Source organism: Pseudophryne corroboree, chromosome 2, assembly GCF_028390025.1.
Source record: "Pseudophryne corroboree isolate aPseCor3 chromosome 2, aPseCor3.hap2, whole genome shotgun sequence".
Lineage (NCBI taxonomy): Eukaryota > Metazoa > Chordata > Amphibia > Anura > Myobatrachidae > Pseudophryne > Pseudophryne corroboree.
Genome location: NC_086445.1, coordinates 608762439 through 608785238, shown reverse-complemented (window position 1 = coordinate 608785238; position 22800 = coordinate 608762439). Strand labels below are relative to the sequence as shown.

The following is a 22800-nucleotide window of genomic DNA, read 5'->3' as shown; positions in this document are numbered from 1 at the left end:
GTCGTCCTCTGTTTAATGCCTGCACCCAGGGATGGACTGGGCTACGAATTCGGCCTTGGCATACGCGCGTGCACATGCCAGGGGGCGTGCCGGCATGCACGCTTGCAGCAAGTCAGGGGGGCCTGGACTCGCGGCATGAACCCGTTTCCATGGAGATGGGCGTGGGCGCGCGATCAGATCACGGCGGCGTGCCGCGAGTCATGGGGCTTGGACTCGCGGCACGCTTCCATTTCTATGGAGACGGGAGGGGAGCCGGGAGCAGAGCAGAGAGCTGGAGACTACGCTGCGTGCGTATTTCCCTGCTCTCTGCCTGACAGGACCGGCCCACAAGCCCATCGGCCCTTCTGGCATGTGCCAGAAGTGCCAGATGGGCAGTCGGGCCCTGCCTGCACCGAGTCGTCATCTTTATGCCTGCACTGGGTGCTCCTCTTCATGCATGAGCTGCTGATTTTCTGTCCACCCTTGCTGCCGGACCTGTGGATAGGCAGTTCTGTAACACCATTCCTGATTACATCATTTTACAAAAGACCTTCGGGAACTGCTAAGAAATATAGGTCTGCACTTAGAATACTAAAAACGTTGTCTAGCTAAAAGAAAATGTTTGAAATTCCACTGGGTATACTATGCCGGCATCCGGGATCCCAGTGGTCAGCATACCGATGCCTGGATCCCAGCCGCCAGAATGCCGGTGGCGGGACAAGCACTAGCAAGCTTCTTGAGGGCTTGCTGTGCTCAACAAGCTGAGGGCTCGGTGGCTCACTGCGCTCGCCCCAGGTTCTATTCCCACTCTATCAGGGACATGCGGTGAGCTAATTGGCTCAGGAGGCACTGGCTAACCCCAGAGACAGATTTACATGCAATATATGAGCCAAAGGGTACGTCTGGACATTATACACAGGTCCAGCATTATAAACTCCTGGAAATCTGGTGAGTTTTGATCAGAGATGTGTGGAAAGGATACACAGGTGAGGCACTGCCTCACCTGCCATAGACTTTTTACTCCAGAGTTTGGGCTATAACAATTATTAGAATAATGCAAAGAAGATGTTTCAAACAAATTATCAGTATTTTTCATATATTTTATTCAGTCAAAACTCTGGTTTAAACTTAAGTATGACAGTTAAGGCTCTGCCTCACCTGCCTCACCCCACCGCATGTCACTGCACTCTATGGGTGTCATGGATAGCCTCTATTAGCCTGGATTCTGGCTGTCGGCATTGTCAGTGGTCAGGATTCTGGCATCGGTATCCTGACCACTGGGATCCTGACTGCCGCCAATATAACTAAAAAACTTAGGAACAAGTGTGACAGCATGAAATATACAGTAAGAAGCGAGACTTCAGCAACATAATGTAGCTTCGGGGGTTTAAGTGGCAATTTTTGTTAAATGCAATACCAGCCTGATGTTACCTGTAAAATATTGTAGATTTTACGCAAGGCTACACCACAAAAAAACCCTGTCACTGCCCACAACTTGCAGGCTGTTACATTTACTTCTTTAGATTGGTGTATATTGGGGGTAATTTTGCATAACATTTGCATTTTTTATTGACTTTTATCTACTTTCAACAATGAACTTATTCGATTTTTTTGCAGCTAATAAATTGTAAAATTTTTATAGCAAGCTGCACCGAGAAATTTTTGTGTAGTAATGTATCCTGATTGCATTTTTTTTCATATAATTTGATATTTTATTGGGACAATATTATTACATTACATATGGATTTCTTTAATTTTTATTTTGGTTTACTTTGCATTTATTGGAGGCCTTCCCTGAGCTAGCTGGTCTAGACATTGGGGGTCATTCTGACCCGATCACACGCTGCAGTTTTTTGCACCTGTGCGAACAGGTCACAACTGCGCATGCATGCAGCTAGCAATACGCAGGTGCGTCGTTGCTTGGCGACGGCCGTCGCCAGGCAGCAACAAGAACAGCGAAGGAAGCGATCGCAGCAGCAAGCGCAAAAAGATTGATAGAAGGGAGGTGGAACTGGGTGGCAACTGACCATTTTCTGGAAGTGGTGAGGAAAATGCAGGCGTGTTGAGACGTTTGCAGGGCGTGTGTCTGGCGTCAATTCCGGGATCTGACAGGCTGATGTAATCACAGTGGCTTAGTAAGTACAGAGCCACTCAGAAACTATACAAAACTTTTTTGCCCCTCTCCCCTGCACATGCGATCACACACTTGCTTAGCTAAAATACACTCCCCCGTATGCGGCGTCTATCTGATCGTATAGGCTGCAAAAAGTTGCAGCATGCGATCAACTCGGAATGACTGAGTTGAAGTGTTGGTCTATATTTGCTTTATTGTACACTGACATTTATACTTTGATAAAATTATTTATTTCAAAGATTGAATCAGTTCCATTTCATTATTAAATTTAACAAGCAAAGTAATTCACAATGTCTGAAATATAATAAAAATCTTAACACATTATAATATAATATACACATAATATGTTAACACATTAACAAGCAGTATCTTTTGACTAAAGTATCTCATGGATAGCTTAACTATTCTGTTTCAGATAGGTTCCATGATTCACAAAACTAAATAAGATGTTATTATTAGTAATCAATATACTGTATACTGTATAGATGCAAAGGATAACTATGGTACAGTAAGTTTATAAACATTAAAGTACATTTTTTTTTTAGCAAAGCAAGCTCTTAATGATATAAGTTAACAGCAATTTGCCATTTGTGGGCAAGACAGTTAACATAGTGGTCAGCACTGCTGCCTGACAGCGCTGTGGTAATAAGTTACATTTATCACCAAGGCGCTACCTGTACGATGTTATGTTTGTGTGGGTTTTTCTGTGTGCTCTGGTTTTTTCCCAACACTACAAAAGCATATAGTAAATTGGCTACTGATAAAAGAATGAACCCTGGTGTGTACGTATGTGTCCATGTGGTAGAGAATACTCAGTAGATTGTACACTCCACTGGGGCAGGGACTGAAATGAATCACTATGCAATATTTGTGTGCTACCATATATAAATAACTGATAATAATAATAATAATAATAATAATAATAATGACAATGCACTGAGTAGACTCTGACCCTGTGTCAGGGTCTACTGTGCATACACAGATCTCCAGGCATAAGGCGCTGGTACCATCTTTCCAGTTAATTTACTTTTGTGCATGCACAGATCTTTGGGAAAATGGCATCTGCGCCATTTTCAATATGAATTCATTACACGGGATATGGTGGAGAAGGAAGTATAAGCTGTTGCTTCAGGGTCTGTGCGGTGTGGGCCTGTCTGGACTTGTGGGTACTGCACGCCCTGTACCCAATATAAATAGGTGCAATTTACAGGTAAACAACATTAGTCCTGTTTCTCATATTTAGCATGTGGAACCAATAAAATTAATATTGATACTCCTATAATATTTTATCATGCAAGGCTGTTAAGGCGCTACTTAATTTATGTTTTTCTGTTCTTGCAGAAGTATCACCTCTACTTACAACTACGACAGCTACTACTACTACTACCACCACCACTCCAACCACAACAACTACTACTACAGCTGCCACAACCACCACCACTCCAACCACTACCACTCCAACCACCACCACTCCAACCACTACCACTCCAACCACGACTACCACCACCACTCCAACCACTACCACTCCAACCACGACTACCACCACCACCACCACTCCAACCACTACCACTCCAACCACCACCACTCCAACCACTACCACTCCAACCACTACCACTCCAACCACGACTACCACCACCACTCCAACCACTACCACTCCAACCACTGCCACTCCAACCACGACTACCACCACCACCACCACTCCAACCACTACCACTCCAACCACGACTACCACCACCACCACTCCAACCACTACCACTCCAACCACGACTACCACCACCACCACTCCAACCACCACCACTCCAACCACAACCACTCCAACCTCTACTATCACAACCACTACCACTCCAACCACCACCACTCCAACCACTACCACTCCAACCACTACCACTCCAACCACGACTACCACCACCACTCCAACCACTACCACTCCAACCACTCCAACCACGACTACCACCACCACCACCACCACTCCAACCACTACCACTCCAACCACGACTACCACCACCACCACTCCAACCACCACCACCACTCCAACCACAACCACTCCAACCTCTACTATCACAACCACTATCACTCCAACCACAAACATTTTAACCACCACCACTCCAACCACTACCACTCCAACCACCACCACTCCAACCACTACCACTTCAACCACTACCACTCCAACCACGACTACCACCACCACTCCAACCACTACCACCACTCCAACCACAACCACTCCAACCTCTACTATCACAACCACTATCACTCCAACCACAAACATTTTAACCACCACCTCTCCAACCACTACCACTCCAACCACCACCACTCCAACCACTACCACTTCAACCACTACCACTCCAACCACGACTACCACCACCACTCCAACCACTACCACTCCAACCACTCCAACCACGACTACCACCACCACCACTCCAACCACTACCACTCCAACCACGACTACCACCACCACCACTCCAACCACCACCACTCCAACCACCACCACTCCAACCACAACCACTCCAACCTCTACTATCACAACCACTATCACTCCAACCACAAACATTTTAACCACCACCACTCCAACCACTACCACTCCAACCACTACCACTCCAACCACGACTACCACCACCACCACTCCAACCACTACCACTACAACCATAACAACACCAACACCTCCAGGCATTACAACCTCTTCCTCTTACACCACAAAATCACCATTTACTACACAACCAATTGTGATATCAACTACAGACATATATCCAGAAGAGAACATAACTGTTACAACAGTACGAAGCACAAGTACATTAAGTGTCCGCATTTTATCACAATTAATAAATAACAAAGAGGTAAAAACCCTAGAACTAAATGAAACCACTACTGTTAATGTTGAGATGAAGACCATCAGCGCTAGTGAAATCAACATTAAAACCACAAACTCCATATCCCCTACTTCAATCTTCATTCATGTTGGTGGTGAAGAACCTCAATCCTTTAACAACCAAACAGATACTGTGATTCAAACAAGTGAAAGAAAAATCATAAACACAGAACAGTTTAATCCTGATGCCTACTGCAGCAAAGCAGCAAAGATTAACACAGTCACAGAGACATCTGCCAATGCTGGAGACCTTTGCTCCATGGACACATCATCTTCCACCACAACAACCACGACTACAACTGAGGAAGTCATTGTGCTAGGTCCTGATGGATTCTCCAAGAGCTGTGCTAACTAATAATGTTGCTACAGTATATCTCGATGCCAAAATTCTTATTATTGATTTTGACAACTCAACCAGATGAAATTATAGCAGACTGCCATATTCTTCCTTGCTAAAGGGTATATGACATTTTTTTACTTTGCTTTATGCAATATACTGTTGTCATATGATAGAAATTAGAAGTTGTTATTTTAAGATGTAACAAAGCAATTCTGTTACATTCACGGGGCTTATGTAATAGCTTGCCTTTACATAACACCGGGTTGGTGTTGTCTTTCATATGATTGCAGTTTTAAAAATATGGGCAACCTTGCTGGAATCTTGCCATTACATAAGCTCCTAGGTACGAAGAACAAAAGTAGAAATAAACATTTTTCACTTAGCAAATTTTGGCAGGTTAACTGAAATATCAAGCAATATTATAACACATACATACAGTAGCATATCTGCTAATAGAGTACAATACTACATATGAGCTATAAACTGACATTGCTCATAGCTTAGGGCACTATTTCTCACCAAGAAATGCAAATTTGCTCAGTAACAGTAGACACATTGGTGCAAATTAACCATGTAAAGGAAAATGCCTCTTACCACAGTTTGGATTTTTAAATACACATATTATGATTCATATTTGGGTAAAGAGAAGCTTCTATTATCTAGAAAATACAGAATTTTTGTATTACTTTATATTAAATTACATTCCAATTAGCGATGGTAGCAGAACTAAAAGTTTACAACTACCCAAATTTTAAATGTAAAATCTAAAATCTATCATTTCATTGTTTCTATGATTAATGTACTCAAACTATATTACTGTATTTTCCTTTTGGCTTCTTGTGAGATATACAGCTACAGTGTATTTCTTTATAATATATTTAGTTTATTTAAGAGGTTTGTAGATTATTTTAGTAGATCAACTACATGGAAAGTTGAAGTTTTATGCCAATTTGTCAGTTGAAATAAAGCTTCTGTCCAATGTCAAATTGTAGCATGAACATTAAGTTCTGTTGGTATGATTTGCTTGCATAATGTTTATAATCTTACTGGGTATAAATAAAGGGTCACTTCTTGTGCACGCATGTTTGACTGACTATCCATTGGAAGAGTATGTAGACATAAACATTACAGTATCCATCACTCCGCTTGCATCAGACTCTTTTTTTCATAGTACTGTTTCACACTCTTTTCTCCTCTAAGTCTCTATTGTCTGTACTGTCTTTTTAGTTTAATTAAAATATCCACAGCTGATTTATTAAAAAAATACATTTTTCATTTTAGTTCTGAAACGTTCTGCTTATACTGTAGCAGTCAATGATATACAGTATCACCAAATCCAGATTATTTCTTAAACTTCCATATTTTCCATGACGCTCAAACATGTCATCTGCCTCTTTTTTTCTTTGAAGAACCTTTACCAGTGGCATGCGGTGAGGTCAGTGGCTGGTGAGGCACTGCAGCCATAATGTCCGCCGAGTCCTGCCAACTAAACCTACCACCGTGGAACCAATGCCCACTACCGTCTCCATCCTTGATACCCGCTACCCCCACCACTAATGGCCCCGGCCCCCCGCCACTAATTTGCATCTCAGTCCAATACCGTCGCTGCCAATGCCCGCAGCCTGCCTGCTCAGAAAACTTGTGATGAGCAGGCGGCTAATACATTGTACATTTTTATAAAATAAATATTAGTATTTAGGACTGGGGAGGGAGTGGGAGGAGGACATGAATGCAATTTTGTTGTCCAGGGCTTCCATTAACTTAATAGCGCCGTGGGTGCGCTGCTATTGATTTAATGGAAGTCCTGGACAACAAAATAGCCAACAGTGGGTGACAGGGAGACGGTGACGCCAGGTAGTTGACAGCACTGGGTGAGAGGGAGAGGGTGACAGGGAGACAGTGACGCCAGGTAGTTGACAGCAGTGGGTGAGAGGGAGAGGGTGACAGGGAGATGGTGACGACAGAGAGGGTGACAGCAGTCGCTGACAGGGAGAAGGTGACACCAGCGAGAAGGTGACAAGGAGAGTTTGATGCCAGGGAGACGGTGACAGCAGTGGATGACAAGGAGAGGGTGACACCAGCGAGAAAGTGACAGGGAGAGTGTGATGCCAGGGAGACGGTGACAGCAGCGGGTGACAGAGAGTGAAGCTTGGGAGAAGTTGACAGCAGCGGGTGACAGGGAGTGACGCCAGGGAACAGGCAGGGCCAGATTAACAATGGGGCTGATGGAGCTGCAGCTCCAGGCCCACCCTCCAAAATAGGCCCACTGCATCTGCAGAACTCTGTGCTGCAGTAGATAGGAAATAAAATTTCCTTCAACTGCAGCCTGCAGGATACCGAGCTCCTCCCCCTCCAGCCTTAACAAACAAGACACTCCCGGCCCCCGGCGCCGATGCGCTGGGTCAAATGCCGCTGGCAGCATAGATGGTTTTCCCGTGATGGCGGTGGAAGCACTGGAAGGCTTTCCCGTCTCTCCCTGCGCCGCATAGGCACGTTGACTCGCTGCTTGTTCCGCATCACATGTCATCACAGTGGGCATCAGCATCACAGAGGTCCCGCCCCGCCAACACTGCACCGAGCCTATGTAATGAATACATCCCAGGGCTGGCCGGCTGGCAGTCCTATGCAACAGATCCGTGAAGGTGGTTGGCGGCTGCAGGTAGGGTGCCTGATCCACGTAAAAGAGTAGAGGGGTCAAACCTGTCACCTGCTAGCTGCTGCTACTCTTATACAGTAATGTGTCATGCTGAGGCACTGCTAGTTAAAAAGCTAAAGATATATAATATAAGTTTTCATAATATTTACATATATAAGTATATATAAATATTTATAGACATGCAGTAATATATATATATATATATACTATTTGTAGATAGTCCTGCACTCCCATTAACTCTGGTAGAAATGCCCAGGTGCTCTTCGCAGAATAGTTGTGATAAATACGAAATAAACAGCGGCGCTCCAGGTCAAACAACAAACAGGTTGTATTAAAGCCAGTGCCGTAACTAGGCATTTTAGCGCTGTGTGCAAGAAACGACATTGGCGCGCCCCCCCATGTAAGATAGGGGCAGTGCGCGCCATAGGTGCGCAAAAAATATATAGGGGCGTGGCTTCACGAGGAAGGGGCGTGGCCACAAAATAATAGCAATTCATACTACGGTGCACAGTAGTCTACATTATTCAAATTACGCTGCACAGTAGCGCCACTACACCAGGTAGAGCCCCTTTTATACATTACAGCAAACAGCGTCCCCCTTTTTACACATTACAGCAGACAGTCTCCCTTTTAACACATTGCGGCAGCCAGTCCCCCTTTTTACACATTGCAGCAGACAGCGTCCCCTTTTTTACACATTACAGCAGACAGCGTCCCCTTTTTTAACATTACGGCAGACAGCGTCCCCTTTTTACACATTACAGCAGACAGCGTCCCCGTTTTTACACATTACGGCAGACGGTGTCCCCCTTTATACACATTGCGGCAGCCAGTCCCCCTTTTTACACATTGCGGCAGCCAGTCCCCCTTTTTACACATTGCGGCAGCCCGTCCCCCTTTTTACACATTGCGGCAGCCAGTCCCCATTTTTACACATTGCGGCAGGCTCCTCGTGCAGCTCCCTCGGTGCAGGAAGGTGAGAAGGAGGAGGAGGGAGGGGGACTGAAGCCGCAAGCAGCGCTATTTCATTGGTAGTAAGCGCCGCTGCAGCATCCCCCTCTCCTTCCGTATTGGCTGCCCGGCGCTGCTGTGGATGCTGGGATGGAGGAACCGCATCCCAGCATCCACAGCAGCGCCGGGCAGCCAATACAGAAGGAGAGGGGGATGCTGCAGCGGCGCTTACTACCAATGAAATAGCGCTGCTGCGGCTCCAGTCCCCCTCCCTCCTCCTCCTTCTCACCTGCCCGGCGCTGTAGCTCTCCTCCACAGCGCGGCAGCGGCGCACGGCGCAGACTTCAGAGGCATGTAATGAGTCAATTTGATGCGTGTACCAATGTTCCAGCCTATGGGCCCGAAACGTTTGATCCTGTTTTGATGTAATGCATTCAACTCACTGTTGTTTACAAGTATTTGCTGGGCCAGTCTCCAAGTGCTGCTGCTTGCCTGTACAATATATATATATATATATATATATATATATATATAAGAAAAAACGTTGTACCTGCACTCACTTACTGCCCAGGAACACATACTGCTCAGGTGCCATCCATTAGACTAGAAAGACTCAACTAATACACACTCCAACTGGCGGCACTCACAAGACTTGGTATTGTGGAATAAACAGACGAACTGCGTCTCAGTGTTCAACGTTTCAGTCGTAAGACTTTTATCAAGAACATGTGAAAAGTGATAAAACATACCTTAAATAGTGTGCTCCATACGTTGCCCCCAGTTGCGCTTCCGGATGCCGCCTGTCCCAGCCGGATGACGTCACCTGGCGCGCTCCCATACTCCGTCCTCGCGTCCCCGGACACGCGATACTCGAATGACGAGATCACGTCACGTTACACGCCGACGGGTGGAACGCAGCGCCTGTTCCGCTCTCCGGTAGTCAATGACGCTCCGTGCGGTTACTAAGGGGAACTGTCAAGAGAACAAAAAAATGTACAAACCAAGCAAAAATCAACGTGATATGCAAAACAAGATCAGTACAAGTATAATGCAATACAGATGTACATCATATACATAAACTGAGCTAATGATGATATAAATCATTAAGACCACATAAAGTGGATAAATAAACAAAAAAGCAATACTAGTGAGGCAAAATGCCGGTAGATGTAATGTGTATGGCAAAAAATATAATAAAAAAATTTAAAAAGGTGGTGCAAAGCACTACCTGGTGCAGTATTATTATGCTAATGTCTAATGGGATGATAAAAGGATAATACTGTATCCATAAATTCAATAACTATAAATCTAATACGATATGCTGCTGCTTCTGCCAAAAACATCAGGAGCAGCATATCAACAATTGCATCATATATATTAGTAACAAATTGTAATATGTGCAGAAAAACAGGGAGCTATTAGGTCCAGTGACTGGTAATCAGTTATATGGGGCCTGATGGATTGACACTATATAATGCTATTGCTCAGGGCTCACAAGGATATTAACCACAGCAGCATCAGAGGGGAATATTTCAGATAACACTCTGGCGGCACTTACCATACAATTTCCAGAGGTACCCTTAATTTACAGTTTGCCAAAGATTCACAAATCATTACAAGCCCCACCAGGCCGCCCGATTATCTCGGCCAGAAACTCTCTGTACAGCAACATCTCAAAATATCTTGACCAATTTCTTCAACCTTTGGTCCAGGGAGAGAAAACTTACCTCAAAGACACGAATACCTTTTTGGATAAGCTAGGAAATTTGGATCGACTTCCTGAGAATACATTACTCTGTACAATAGACGTTGTTTCTCTATACACGAGTATTCCTCATGATGAAGGATTGAGGCATTTAGAAGAGTTCATTACACACAAAGTGGAATATGATGGTCCTCCGGTGCGGCTGTTCATGGAATTAATGGAGAAGACACTCACCCGGAATTATTTCCTATTTAATAAAGAATTCTATGTCCAACTTAGAGGGTGTGCCATGGGCAGCCACGTGGCACCGTCTTATGCGAACGTCTATATGTTCAAGATTGAACAATCCCTGTTCTTTCAACATCAGTCCTTTCAACAACATTGCCTTTTCTTTATAAGATATATTGACAATATCTTCTTACTGTGGTCTGGATCGGCCGCTAGCTTCCACAGCATGATGTCGGATATTAATGGTGCTCACCCTTACATTAAGTTCACTTACGAAAGCCATCATCAGCAAATCCATTTTTTGGATGTGAATATCCACTGGGATGGACTAGAACTGAGTACATCAATTTACATCAAGCCCACGGATGTCAATAATGTACTGCATGCACAAAGTCACCATCCGACACCCTTAAAGAAAGGTCTCCCGTATTCCCAATTTTTGGGAATCCGTAGAATCACCACCAATGAAAATTTGGCGTTGGAAGAGATTGAGCGGATGAGTTCCAAGTACATTGCACAGGGTTACACCAAGAAAGAACTGAACTGTGCCAAGACTAAAGTCATGCAGCTTAGTAGAGAACAACTGAGGATACCTCTAACTAAGGAGAAGGGACGGACGACAATTTTTGTTAACAACTTTAACACAGCTTCCAAGTTTATAAATACAGCCACCAAGAGGTATTGGCCGATTGTTAATACGGACTCCTCCCTAAAGGCCTTACAAGGGTCAAGATTAATGATGGCCTACAGACGAAACAAGAATTTGAAGGACTGGCTAGTTCATAACAACATTGAAACTCCAAATGAAAGTAGGAAAGAACATTTTCTCACTAAAAAGGCAGGCAGCTACAGGTGCATTGGGTGCACAACATGTCGATACTTAGAGACTGGGAATTATGGCCCTCATTCCGAGTTGATCGGTCGCAAGGCGAATTTAGCAGAGTTACACACGCTAAGCCGCCGCCTACTGGGAGTGAATCTTAGCTTCTTAAAATTGCGACCGATGTATTCGCAATATTGCGATTACTAACTACTTAGCAGTTTCAGAGTAGCTCCAGACTTACTCTGCCTGTGCGATCAGTTCAGTGCTTGTCGTTCCTGGTTGACGTCACAAACACACCCAGCGTTCGCCCAGACACTCCCACCGTTTCTCCGGCCACTCCTGCGTTTTTTCCGGAAACGGTAGCGTTTTCAGCCACACGCCCCTGAAACGCCGTGTTTCCGCCCAGTAACACCCATTTCCTGTCAATCACATTACGATCGCCGGAGCGAAGAAAAAGCCGTGAGTAAAAATACTTTCTTCATAGTAAAGTTACTTGGCGCAGTCGCAGTGCGAACTTTGCGCATGCGTCCTAAGCGGATTTTCACTGCGATGCGATGAAAAAGAACGAGCGAACAACTCGGAATGAGGGCCTATGTGTTACACCCTTATTCGGGCAAGAAGATGCTCATTCACCATGTCCTGACGTGCACCACGAGATATGTAGTGTACCTCATTCGCTGTCCCTGCAGTCTTGTTTACATCGGGAAGACGACATGCACACTACGAGAAAGGATGACACAACACAGGTCGGCTATACGGATGGCCCTGGAGGGTAAACCGGTCGACCAGCCAGTTGCTCGGCAGTTTAAAGAGAAGAAACATTCCTTATCCTCTCTAGTGTACAAGCTTATAGATCATGTACCACCGTCTATTCGAGGAGGCGACAGGGACAAGAAGCTGCTGCAGCTGGAAGCAAAGTGGATCCATCGCATGAACTCAGTCTTTCCTTTTGGTCTGAATGAGACCCTGTCTTTTTCCTGTTTTTTTGTGAAGTAGAGGCCGCTCAAGGCTGACAGCACTGCATTCTGACGAATTTTTGAATTTCTGTGTTGAGTTTGTTGTATAATTATGTTTTTTTTATTATTGATTCATCTCTAGAGTGAAAATAAACTTAAGCCCTGAGCAATAGCATTATATAGTGTCAATCCATCAGGCCCCATATAACTGATTACCAGTCACTGGACCTAATAGCTCCCTGTTTTTCTGCACATATTACAATTTGTTACTAATATATATGATGCAATTGTTGATATGCTGCTCCTGATGTTTTTGGCAGAAGCAGCAGCATATCGTATTAGATTTATAGTTATTGAATTTATGGATACAGTATTATCCTTTTATCATCCCATTAGACATTAGCATAATAATACTGCACCAGGTAGTGCTTTGCACCACCTTTTTAAAAATTTTTATTAGATTTTTTGCCATACACATTACATCTGCCGGCATTTTGCCTCACTAGTATTGCTTTTTTGTTTATTTATCCACTTTATGTGGTCTTAATGATTTATATGACCATTAGCTCAGTTTATGTATATGATGTACATCTGTATTGCATTATACTTGTACTGATCTTGTTTTGCATATCACGTTGATTTTTGCTTGGTTTGTACATTTTTTTGCTTTCTTGACAGTTCCCCTTAGTAACCGCACGGAGCGTCATTGACTACCGGAGAGCGGAACAGGCACTGCGTTCCACCCGTCGGCGTGTAACGTGACGTGATCTCGTCATTCGAGTATCGCGTGTCCGGGGACGCGAGGACGGAGTATGGGAGCGCGCCAGGTGACGTCATCCGGCTGGGACAGGCGGCGTCCGGAAGCGCAACTGGAGGCACCGTATGGAGCACACTATTTAAGGTATGTTTTATCACTTTTCACATGTTCTTGATAAAAGTCTTACGACTGAAACGTTGAACACTGAGACGCAGTTCGTCTGTTTATTCCACAATACCAAGTCTTGTGAGTGCCGCCAGTTGGAGTGTGAATATATATATATATATATATATATATATACATACACACACACACACACACACACACACACACAGTGGTCGAGGTGGTGCGGTATGGTATACCGCCACTTCTTCCACTGACCTGGAAATGCACTGAAAGTGCAGCCGGAGGCGAGGGAAGTGGCCATCCTGCTGCACATTGTGCTCCCAGTCCCTGCGCGGCGGCCGGTGGCTGTGTAGAGTGCAGTACTAGCTCACAGCCGCCCGTCGCCGCTCACCGCCAGCCGCTCACCGCACGCCGCCAGCAGCTCACCGCTGCCAGCCACCAGCAACAACTGAGGTAATGTTCCCCTGCTGTCACCTCTCTCCCTGTCGTCACTCTCTCTCCCTGTCATCACTCTCTCTCCCTGTCGTCACTGTCACTCTCTCTCCCTGTTGTCACTCTCCGTTGTCACTCTCTCTACCTGTCGTCACTCTCTCTCCCTGTCATCACTCTCTCTCCCTGTCGTCACTCTCTCTCCCTGTCATCACTGTCATCACTCTCTCCCTGTCGTCACTCTCTTTCCCTGTCGTCACTGTCGTCACTCTCTCTCCCTGTCGTCACTCTCTCTCCCTGTCGTCACTCTCTCTCCCTGTCATCACTGTCATCACTCTCTCCCTGTCGTCACTCTCTTTCCCTGTCGTCACTGTCGTCACTCTCTCTCCCTGTCGTCACTCTCTCTCCCTGTCGTCACTGTTGTCACTCTCCCTGTCGTCACTCTCTCTCCCTGTCGTCACTGTCATCACTCTCTCTCCCTGTCGTCACTCTCTCTCCCTGTCGTCACTGTTGTCACTCTCCCTGTCGTCACTCTCTCTCCCTGTCGTCACTGTCATCACTCTCTCTCCCTGTCGTCACTCTCTCTCCCTGTCGTCACTGTCGTCACTCTCTCTCCCTGTCGTCACTGTCGTCACTCTCTCTCCCTGTCGTCACTCTCTCTCCCTGTCATCCCTGTCGTCACTCTCTCTCCCTGTCGTCACTCTCGCTATCGTCACTCTCCCTGTCGTCACTGTCGTCTCTCTCTCTCCCTGTCGTCACTCTCTCTCCCTGTCGTCACTCTCTCTCTCGTCTCTCCCTGTCGTCACTCTGGCTGTCCCTGCTGTCACAATTTCAGCTCATTCATTGTGCTATAATGTGAATTTCATCTCATTCAGTGTGCTACAATGTGAGTTTCAGCTCATTCAGTGTGCTACAATGTGAGTTTCGGCTCATTCAGTGTGCTATAATGTGAATTTCAGCTCGTACCATGTGCTATAATGTGAATTTCAGCTCGTACCGTGTGCTATAAGGTGAAAGGGGCACCAGTACTAGATAGTATAAGGGACTCTACTACACTGGACACGCCCCTGTTGGGCGACCATGCCCCCTTTTCTGGCGTGGTCACCCACTTCAAAATTTCCAATTTAACCACTGTATATATATATATATATATATATATATATATATATATATATATACACACACAAATATAAAGTATGTGTGTGTGTGTGTGTGTGTGTGTGTGTGTATATATATCGAAGCTAAGTCTGTAGACAGTACAGCGCAGTGTGGGTTCGCTGTGTACGTGGCCACTGGTTCTGAACCTTGCAGGGAGAGGCGATGTGGGTGTAGGCACCGGAGCATGGGAGGAGGGGCATGCTGCAGCCCTTTGTTGCAGGGAGAGTTTATGTGGGAGCGGGCAGTCCTCTGCTGCAGGGAGCCGCGATGTGTGAGCGGGTAGCGGAGCACCAGAGGAGGGACAGGCTGCAGCACACACACAGAAGTGGAAGATGGCACCTAACACCCACGGCGACAGTGGAAGCTGCTCCCTAAACAACCAGAGTAGACCTACTCAGCTGCAAACAGCTGTGTGTGAGGGCCCCTATTGTGTAGGGGCCCGGAACGGCCGCCCCTGATGCTCCTCCCTTAATCCGGCCATGTCTGTACATATGGCGGGGCAAACAGCACAATGCAGGACATATAGTTGGGAAAGGGTAGACAGCACAGTGCAGGACATACACATGGGAAGGGGCAGACAGCACAGTGCAGGACATACACATGGGAAGGGGCAGACAGCACAGTGCAGGACATACACATGGGAAGGTGCAGTCAGCACAGTGCAGGACATACACATGGGAAGGGGCAGACAGCACAGTGCAGGACATACACATGGGAAGGGGCAGTCAGCACAGTGCAGGACATACACATGGGAAGGGGCAGACAGCACAGTGCAGGACATACACATGGGAAGGGGCAGTCAGCACAGTGCAGGACATACACATGGGAAGGGGCAGACAGCACAGTGCAGGACATACACATGGGAAGGTGCAGTCAGCACAGTGCAGGACATACATATGGTGATGGACGGAAATCACAATACAGGACATATAGTTGGGGGGGGTGGGGAGGGATGTGTAACACAATGCAGGACATACAGGTGAAGGAGAAAGACACCACAATGGGAGACATACAGTTGGGAATGGGGGGGGGGGGTAACACAATGGAGGACATACATACATATAGGGAGAGGGATGACAGCATAAAGCAAAATACAGATGAAGGGGGTGAAAGGCAAAGTACAAAATACACAGCTGAAAGGTAGCACAATACAAAACATGTAGGCCCTGATGTATCAAGCCTTGAAGAGTGATAAATAGCACAGTGATACAGTACCAGCCAATGAGCTCCTAACTGTCATTTTTCAAACACAGCCTGTAACGTGACAGTTAGAAGCTGATTGGCTGGCACTTTATCACTGTGCTATTTATCACTCTCCAAGTCTTGATACATCGGGGCCTACATGTTTTGTATTGTGCTACCTTTCAGCTGTGTATTCTGTACTTTATCACTGTGCTATTTATCACTCTCCAAGGCTTGATAAATGGGGGCCATAGTGAGGCTTTGTACAGGAAAATCAAGATATGGGAGTGATACCAATAATATACATACAGACATATGGAAGGATTTTTTTGGTCTTTTTTTTGTCATATTAGGGTCGCGTCAACAAGGGTTTGTCCCTTTGTCCACTGGTAGGCTCTCACTTTACACAATTCATATAAATGAAGAGGGGAGTGAGATAGGGAGATTGAGATTGTTGAATGTTGGCACTAGCTTTTCCTCCTTGGTGCTAGCCACACCCAACACTCCCTGTACGGACCACATGTTAATAGCAGTGGTCACACCCACAGATAACCAGTCACAGCGTGCACGCACAATAGGCCTTTCAAAACTTTTAGCTCCAAGCCCTTCTGAACCTTAATCTGGCACTGGGAACAGGTGAAAGCAGCGGGTGACAGGGAGTGACGCCAGGGACAGGGTGACAGTAGCAGGAGACAGGGAGTGACGCCAGGTAAAGGGTAACAGCAATAGCAGTGGGTGAGAGTATGACAGAGAGAAATAAAGGGTAATGGGGATAGGCAGTGAACGACTTATAGGGCTATTTACTTACCTGGTCCTGGGCCTAGAACTGCAGTGTAACGCTTAAGGGCCCCATACACTAGACCGATAATGCCCGATTTCAGCCCAATTCGGGCATTCGGCCCGATATATTGGGTGAAATCGGGCATTTTTGGTGTGCTTTCCCCCCCGATCCGATGCGTGTTCCCGTGTGCATTGGATCGGATCCCCCTAGATCCGGCTTATCATGAGTGCTGAACTCGTTATATGTCGGATCCCGCAGTTAATGGATGGGAAAGTAAAAGATACATCGTATACAAAATAAACTGCATGATATATCTAATACTATCCTGCCAACGGGGGGGATGCAGGGAGGTTAGAGGAAATCTTATATGACATGACAGACCGTCATGTCGTATAAGTGTGTAAGAAACAGCATTGGCACCCCCCCCCCCCCCTCCTCATATTTAAAATTAGTGATGAGCGGGTTCGGTTTCTCGGAAACCGAACCCCCCCCGAACTTCACCCATTTTACACGGGTCCGAGGCAGGTTCGAACCTTCCCGCCTTGCTCGGCTAACCCGAGCGCGCCCGAACGTCATCATCCCGCTGTCGGATTCTCGCGAGATTCGGATTCTATATAAGCAGCCGCGCGTCGCAGCCATTTTCACTCGTGCATTGGAGATGATAGGGAGAGGAAGTGGCTGGCGTCCTCTCCGTTTATTCACTTTATTGTTGAACTTGATTGCTTAATTGTGGGGAGGACTGGGGAGCAGCTGTTAGGAGGAGTACAGTGCAGAGTTTTGCTGATCAGTGACCACCAGTCCGTTCTCTGCCTGAAAAAAAACGCTCCATATCTGTGCTCAGTGTGCTGCATAATAATATATCTGTGCTCACACTGCTTAATTGTGGGGACTGGGGAGCAGCTGTATTATATAGCAGGAGTACAGTGCAGAGTTTTGCTGACAGTGACCACCAGTATACGTTGTCTGCCTGAAAAACACTCCATATCTGTGCTCAGTGTGCTGCTTTATTGTGGGGACTGGGGACCACCAGTATAATTAATATTAGATAGTGGTGCATTTTAGTTTTGCAGTTTGCCGACACAGTGACCACCAGTATACTATATATAGCAGTACGATACGGAAGGCCACTGCTGTGCCTACCTCTGTGTCGTCATTAAGTATACTATCCATCTACATTCTATACCTGTGGTGCATTTTAGTTTTGCAGTTTGCCGACACAGTGTCCACCAGTATACTATATATAGCAGTACGATACGGAAGGCCACTGCTGTGCCTACCTCTGTGTCGTCATTAAGTATACTATCCATCTACATTCTATACCTGTGGTGCATTTTAGTTTTGCAGTTTGCCGACACAGTAACCAGTATACTATATATAGCAGTACGATACGGAAGGCCACTGCTGTGCCTACCTCTGTGTCGTCATTAAGTATACTATCCATCTACATTCTATACCTGTGGTGCATTTTAGTTTTGCAGTTTGCCGACACAGTGACCACCAGTATACTATATATAGCAGTACGATACGGAAGGCCACTGCTGTGCCTACCTCTGTGTCGTCATTAAGTATACTATCCATCTACATTCTATACCTGTGGTGCATTTTAGTTTTGCAGTTTGCCGACACAGTGACCACCAGTATACTATATATAGCAGTACGATACGGAAGGCCACTGCTGTGCCTACCTCTGTGTCGTCATTAAGTATACTATCCATCTACATTCTATACCTGAGGTGCATTTTAGTTTTGCAGTTTGCCGACACAGTGTCCACCAGTATACTATATATAGCAGTACGAGACGGAAGGCCACTGCTGTGCCTACCTCTGTGTCGTCATTAAGTATACTATCCATCTACATTCTATACCTGTGGTGCATTTTAGTTTTGCAGTTTGCCGACACAGTGTCCACCAGTATACTATATATAACAGTACGATACGGAAGGCCACTGCTGTGCCTACCTCTGTGTCGTCATTAAGTATACTATCCATCTACATTCTATACCTGTGGTGCATTTTAGTTTTGCAGTTTGCCGATACAGTGACCACCAGTATACTATATATAGCAGTACGATACGGAAGGCCACTGCTGTGCCTACCTCTGTGTCGTCATTAAGTATACTATCCATCTACATTCTATACCTGTGGTGCATTTTAGTTTTGCAGTTTGCCGACACAGTGTCCACCAGTATACTATATATAGCAGTACGAGACGGAAAGCCACTGCTGTGCCTACCTCTGTGTCGTCATTAAGTATACTATCCATCTACATTCTATACCTGTGGTGCATTTTAGTTTTGCAGTTTGCCGACACAGTGACCACCAGTATACTATATATAGCAGTACGATACGGAAGGCCACTGCTGTGCCTACCTCTGTGTCGTCATTAAGTATACTATCCATCTACATTCTATACCTGTGGTGCATTTTAGTTTTGCAGTTTGCCGACACAGTGTCCACCAGTATACTATATATAGCAGTACGATACGGAAGGCCACTGCTGTGCCTACCTCTGTGTCGTCATTAAGTATACTATCCATCTACATTCTATACCTGTGGTGCATTTTAGTTTTGCAGTTTGCCGACACAGTGTCCACCAGTATACTATATATAGCAGTACGGTACGGAAGGCCACTGCTGTACCTACCTCTGTGTCGTCATTAAGTATACTATCCATCTACATTCTATACCTGTGGTGCATTTTAGTTTTGCAGTTTGCCGACACAGTGTCCACCAGTATACTATATATAGCAGTACGAGACGGAAGGCCACTGCTGTGCCTACCTCTGTGTCGTCATTAAGTATACTATCCATCTACATTCTATACCTGTGGTGCATTTTAGTTTTGCAGTTTGCCGACACAGTGACCACCAGTATACTATATATAGCAGTACGATACGGAAGGCTACTGCTGTGCCTACCTCTGTGTCGTCATTAAGTATACTATCCATCTACATTCTATACCTGTGGTGCATTTTAGTTTTGCAGTTTGCCGACACAGTGTCCACCAGTATACTATATATAGCAGTACGATACGGAAGGCACTGCTGTGCATACCTCTGTGTCGTCATTAAGTATACTATCCATCTACATTCTATACCTGTGGTGCATTTTAGTTTTGCAGTTTGCCGACACAGTGTCCACCAGTATACTATATATAGCAGTACGGTACGGAAGGCCACTGCTGTACCTACCTCTGTGTCGTCATTAAGTATACTATCCATCTACATTCTATACCTGTGGTGCATTTTAGTTTTGCAGTTTGCTGACAGTGACCACCAGTATATATACAGCGACCTTGGTGCGCCTCTTTTTTTCTTTGCATCATGTGCTGTTTGGGGACAATTTTTTTGAAGTGCCATCCTGCCTGACACTGCAGTGCCACTCCTAGATGGGCCAGGTGTTTGTGTCGGCCACTTGTGTCGCTTAGCTTAGTCACACAGCGACCTTGGTGCGCCTCTTTTTTTCTTTGCATCATGTGCTGTTTGGGGATTATTTTTTTGAAGTGCCATCCTGCCTGACACTACAGTGCCACTCCTAGATGGGCCTGGTGTTTGTGTCGGCCACTTGTGTCGCTTAGCTTAGCCATCCAGCGACCTCGGTGCAAATTGTAGGACTAAAAATAATATTGTGAGGTGTGAGGTGTTCAGAATAGACTGGAAATGAGTGGAAATTATGGTAATTGAGGTTAATAATACTATGGGATCAAAATGACCCCCAAATTCTATGATTTAAGCTGTTTTTTAGGGTTTTTTGAAAAATAACACCCGAATGCAAAACACACCCGAATCCGACAAAAAAAATTCGGTGAGGTTTTGCCAAAACGCGTCCGAATCCAAAACACGGCCGCGGAACCGAACCCAAAACCAAAACACAAACCCCGAAAAATGTCCGGTGCACATCACTATTTAAAATAGGGCCAGTGCGCGCAACAAAAATATAGGGGCATGGCCACAAAATTATACCAATGCATATTAAGCTGTACAATAGTCTCCATTATTCAAATTACGTTGCAGAGTAGCGCCACTCACACACATTACACCAGGTAGAATCCCTGTCACACATTACGCCTGGTAGAGCTCACTTTTACACAGTACGGCAGGTGTTGTCCCCTTTTTACATAGTACGGCAGGCATTGTCCCCTTTTACACAGTGCAGCACGCATTGTTCCCTTTTACACAGTACGGCAGGCATTGTCCCCTTTACACAGTACGGCAGGCATTGTCCCCTTTACACAGTACGGCAGGCATTGTCCCCTTTACACAGTACGGCAGGTAATGTCCCCTTTTACACAGTATGGCAGGCATTGTGCGCTTTACACAGTACGGCAGGTATTGTCCCCTTTTTACACAGTACGGCAGGCATTGTCCCCTTTTACACAGTACGGCAGGCATTGTCCCCTTTTTACACAGTATGGCAGGCATTGTCCCATTTTACACAGTACGGCAGGCATTGTCCCCTTTTACACAGTACGGCAGGTATTGTCCCCTTTTTACACAGTACGGCAGGTATTGTCCCCTTTTTACACAGTACAGCAGGCATTGTCCCCATTTTACACATTACGGCAGGCATTGTCCCATTTTACACAGTACGGCAGGCATTGTCCCCTTTTTACACAGTACGGCAGGCATTGTCCCCTTTTTACACAGTACGGCAGGCATTGTCCCCATTTTACACTTTACGGCAGGCATTGTCCCATTTACACAGTACGGCAGGTATTGTCCCATGTTTATACAGTACGGCAGGCATTGTCACCTTTTACACAGTATGGCAGGCATTGTCCCATTTTACACAGTACGGCAGGTATTGTCCCATGTTTACACAGTACGGCAGGCATTGTCACCTTTTACACAGTATGGCAGGCATTGTCCCCTTTTACACAGTACGGCAGCCATTGTCTCTTTTTACACAGTACGGCAGGCCTTGTCCCCATTTTACACATTGCGGCAGGCATTGTCCCCATTTTACACATTACGGCAGGCATTGTCCCCATTTTACACATTACGGCAGGCATTGTTCAATTTTTACACAGTACGGCAGGTAGAGCCCCCATTTGCACATTACAGATTAGGGGGAGGCGAGGGTCTGCAGCCAGAACCTCCTGATCGGCAGCATGTCTGTAAATGGAGGGGGTGAGGGCAGGAAGCTGGGGTATGTGGCTATGTAAGCTGTGGGGACTGAGGAGGGTGGAGGCACAGGGGCAGCAGAGCCCGCACTCACCTCATGCTCCCCCGGGCCGTGCTGCTTGAAGTGGGTGGCGAGGGAAAAGCTCCGGCTCCTGTCCCACGTGCCCAGTGCGGGGAACTGCTGCCGGGTGCTTTGTGGCCAGCCGCGGTGCGTGTACTGTGAGCGTGTACGTGTAGGCTCCGGCTAACGGAGACACTGACGGCACCGTGCACCCCCCTCTACCAGGTCTGACACTATACAGGGGGGCGGGCTGCGGGATAGGCTGGGGGACGGGCGGCCGGGGATGGCGGGGCATGTTCCTTGGTGCCCCCCTCCCGAATCAACCTCCGACCAATCGATTCTGACTAAAGTGACAGGGGCGTGCTTTCATATGGGCTGAAAGCACGCCCCTGTCAAAGCGGCACTTGTACTAGGTGCCGCTTACAGGGATTTTTTTAATGGGATTTTGCTGTCCATCGCCTGGCCCCGCCCCCGCTTCCGGCCCTGTCAAGCTGACATCGGGAGGTACCAAGAAAGGTGCCTCCAAAACACTTTAAAAACAGATTTTT

General features: G+C 46.1%; 1 protein-coding gene across 3 annotated transcripts in view; it reads left to right on the top strand.

Moving 5' to 3' along the window:
- Positions 1-6456, top strand: part of LOC135039548 (mucin-2-like) — a 95026-nt gene extending 88570 nt beyond the window's left edge. For all 3 annotated transcript variants that reach the window (XM_063954741.1, XM_063954739.1, XM_063954740.1), the window contains exon 5: positions 3455-6456. In XM_063954741.1, the coding sequence (XP_063810811.1) occupies positions 3455-5331 (1877 nt within the window). In that variant the 3' untranslated portion in view covers positions 5332-6456. The remainder of the gene's footprint in view (positions 1-3454) is intronic.
- The last annotated feature ends 16344 nt before the right edge of the window (positions 6457-22800 follow it).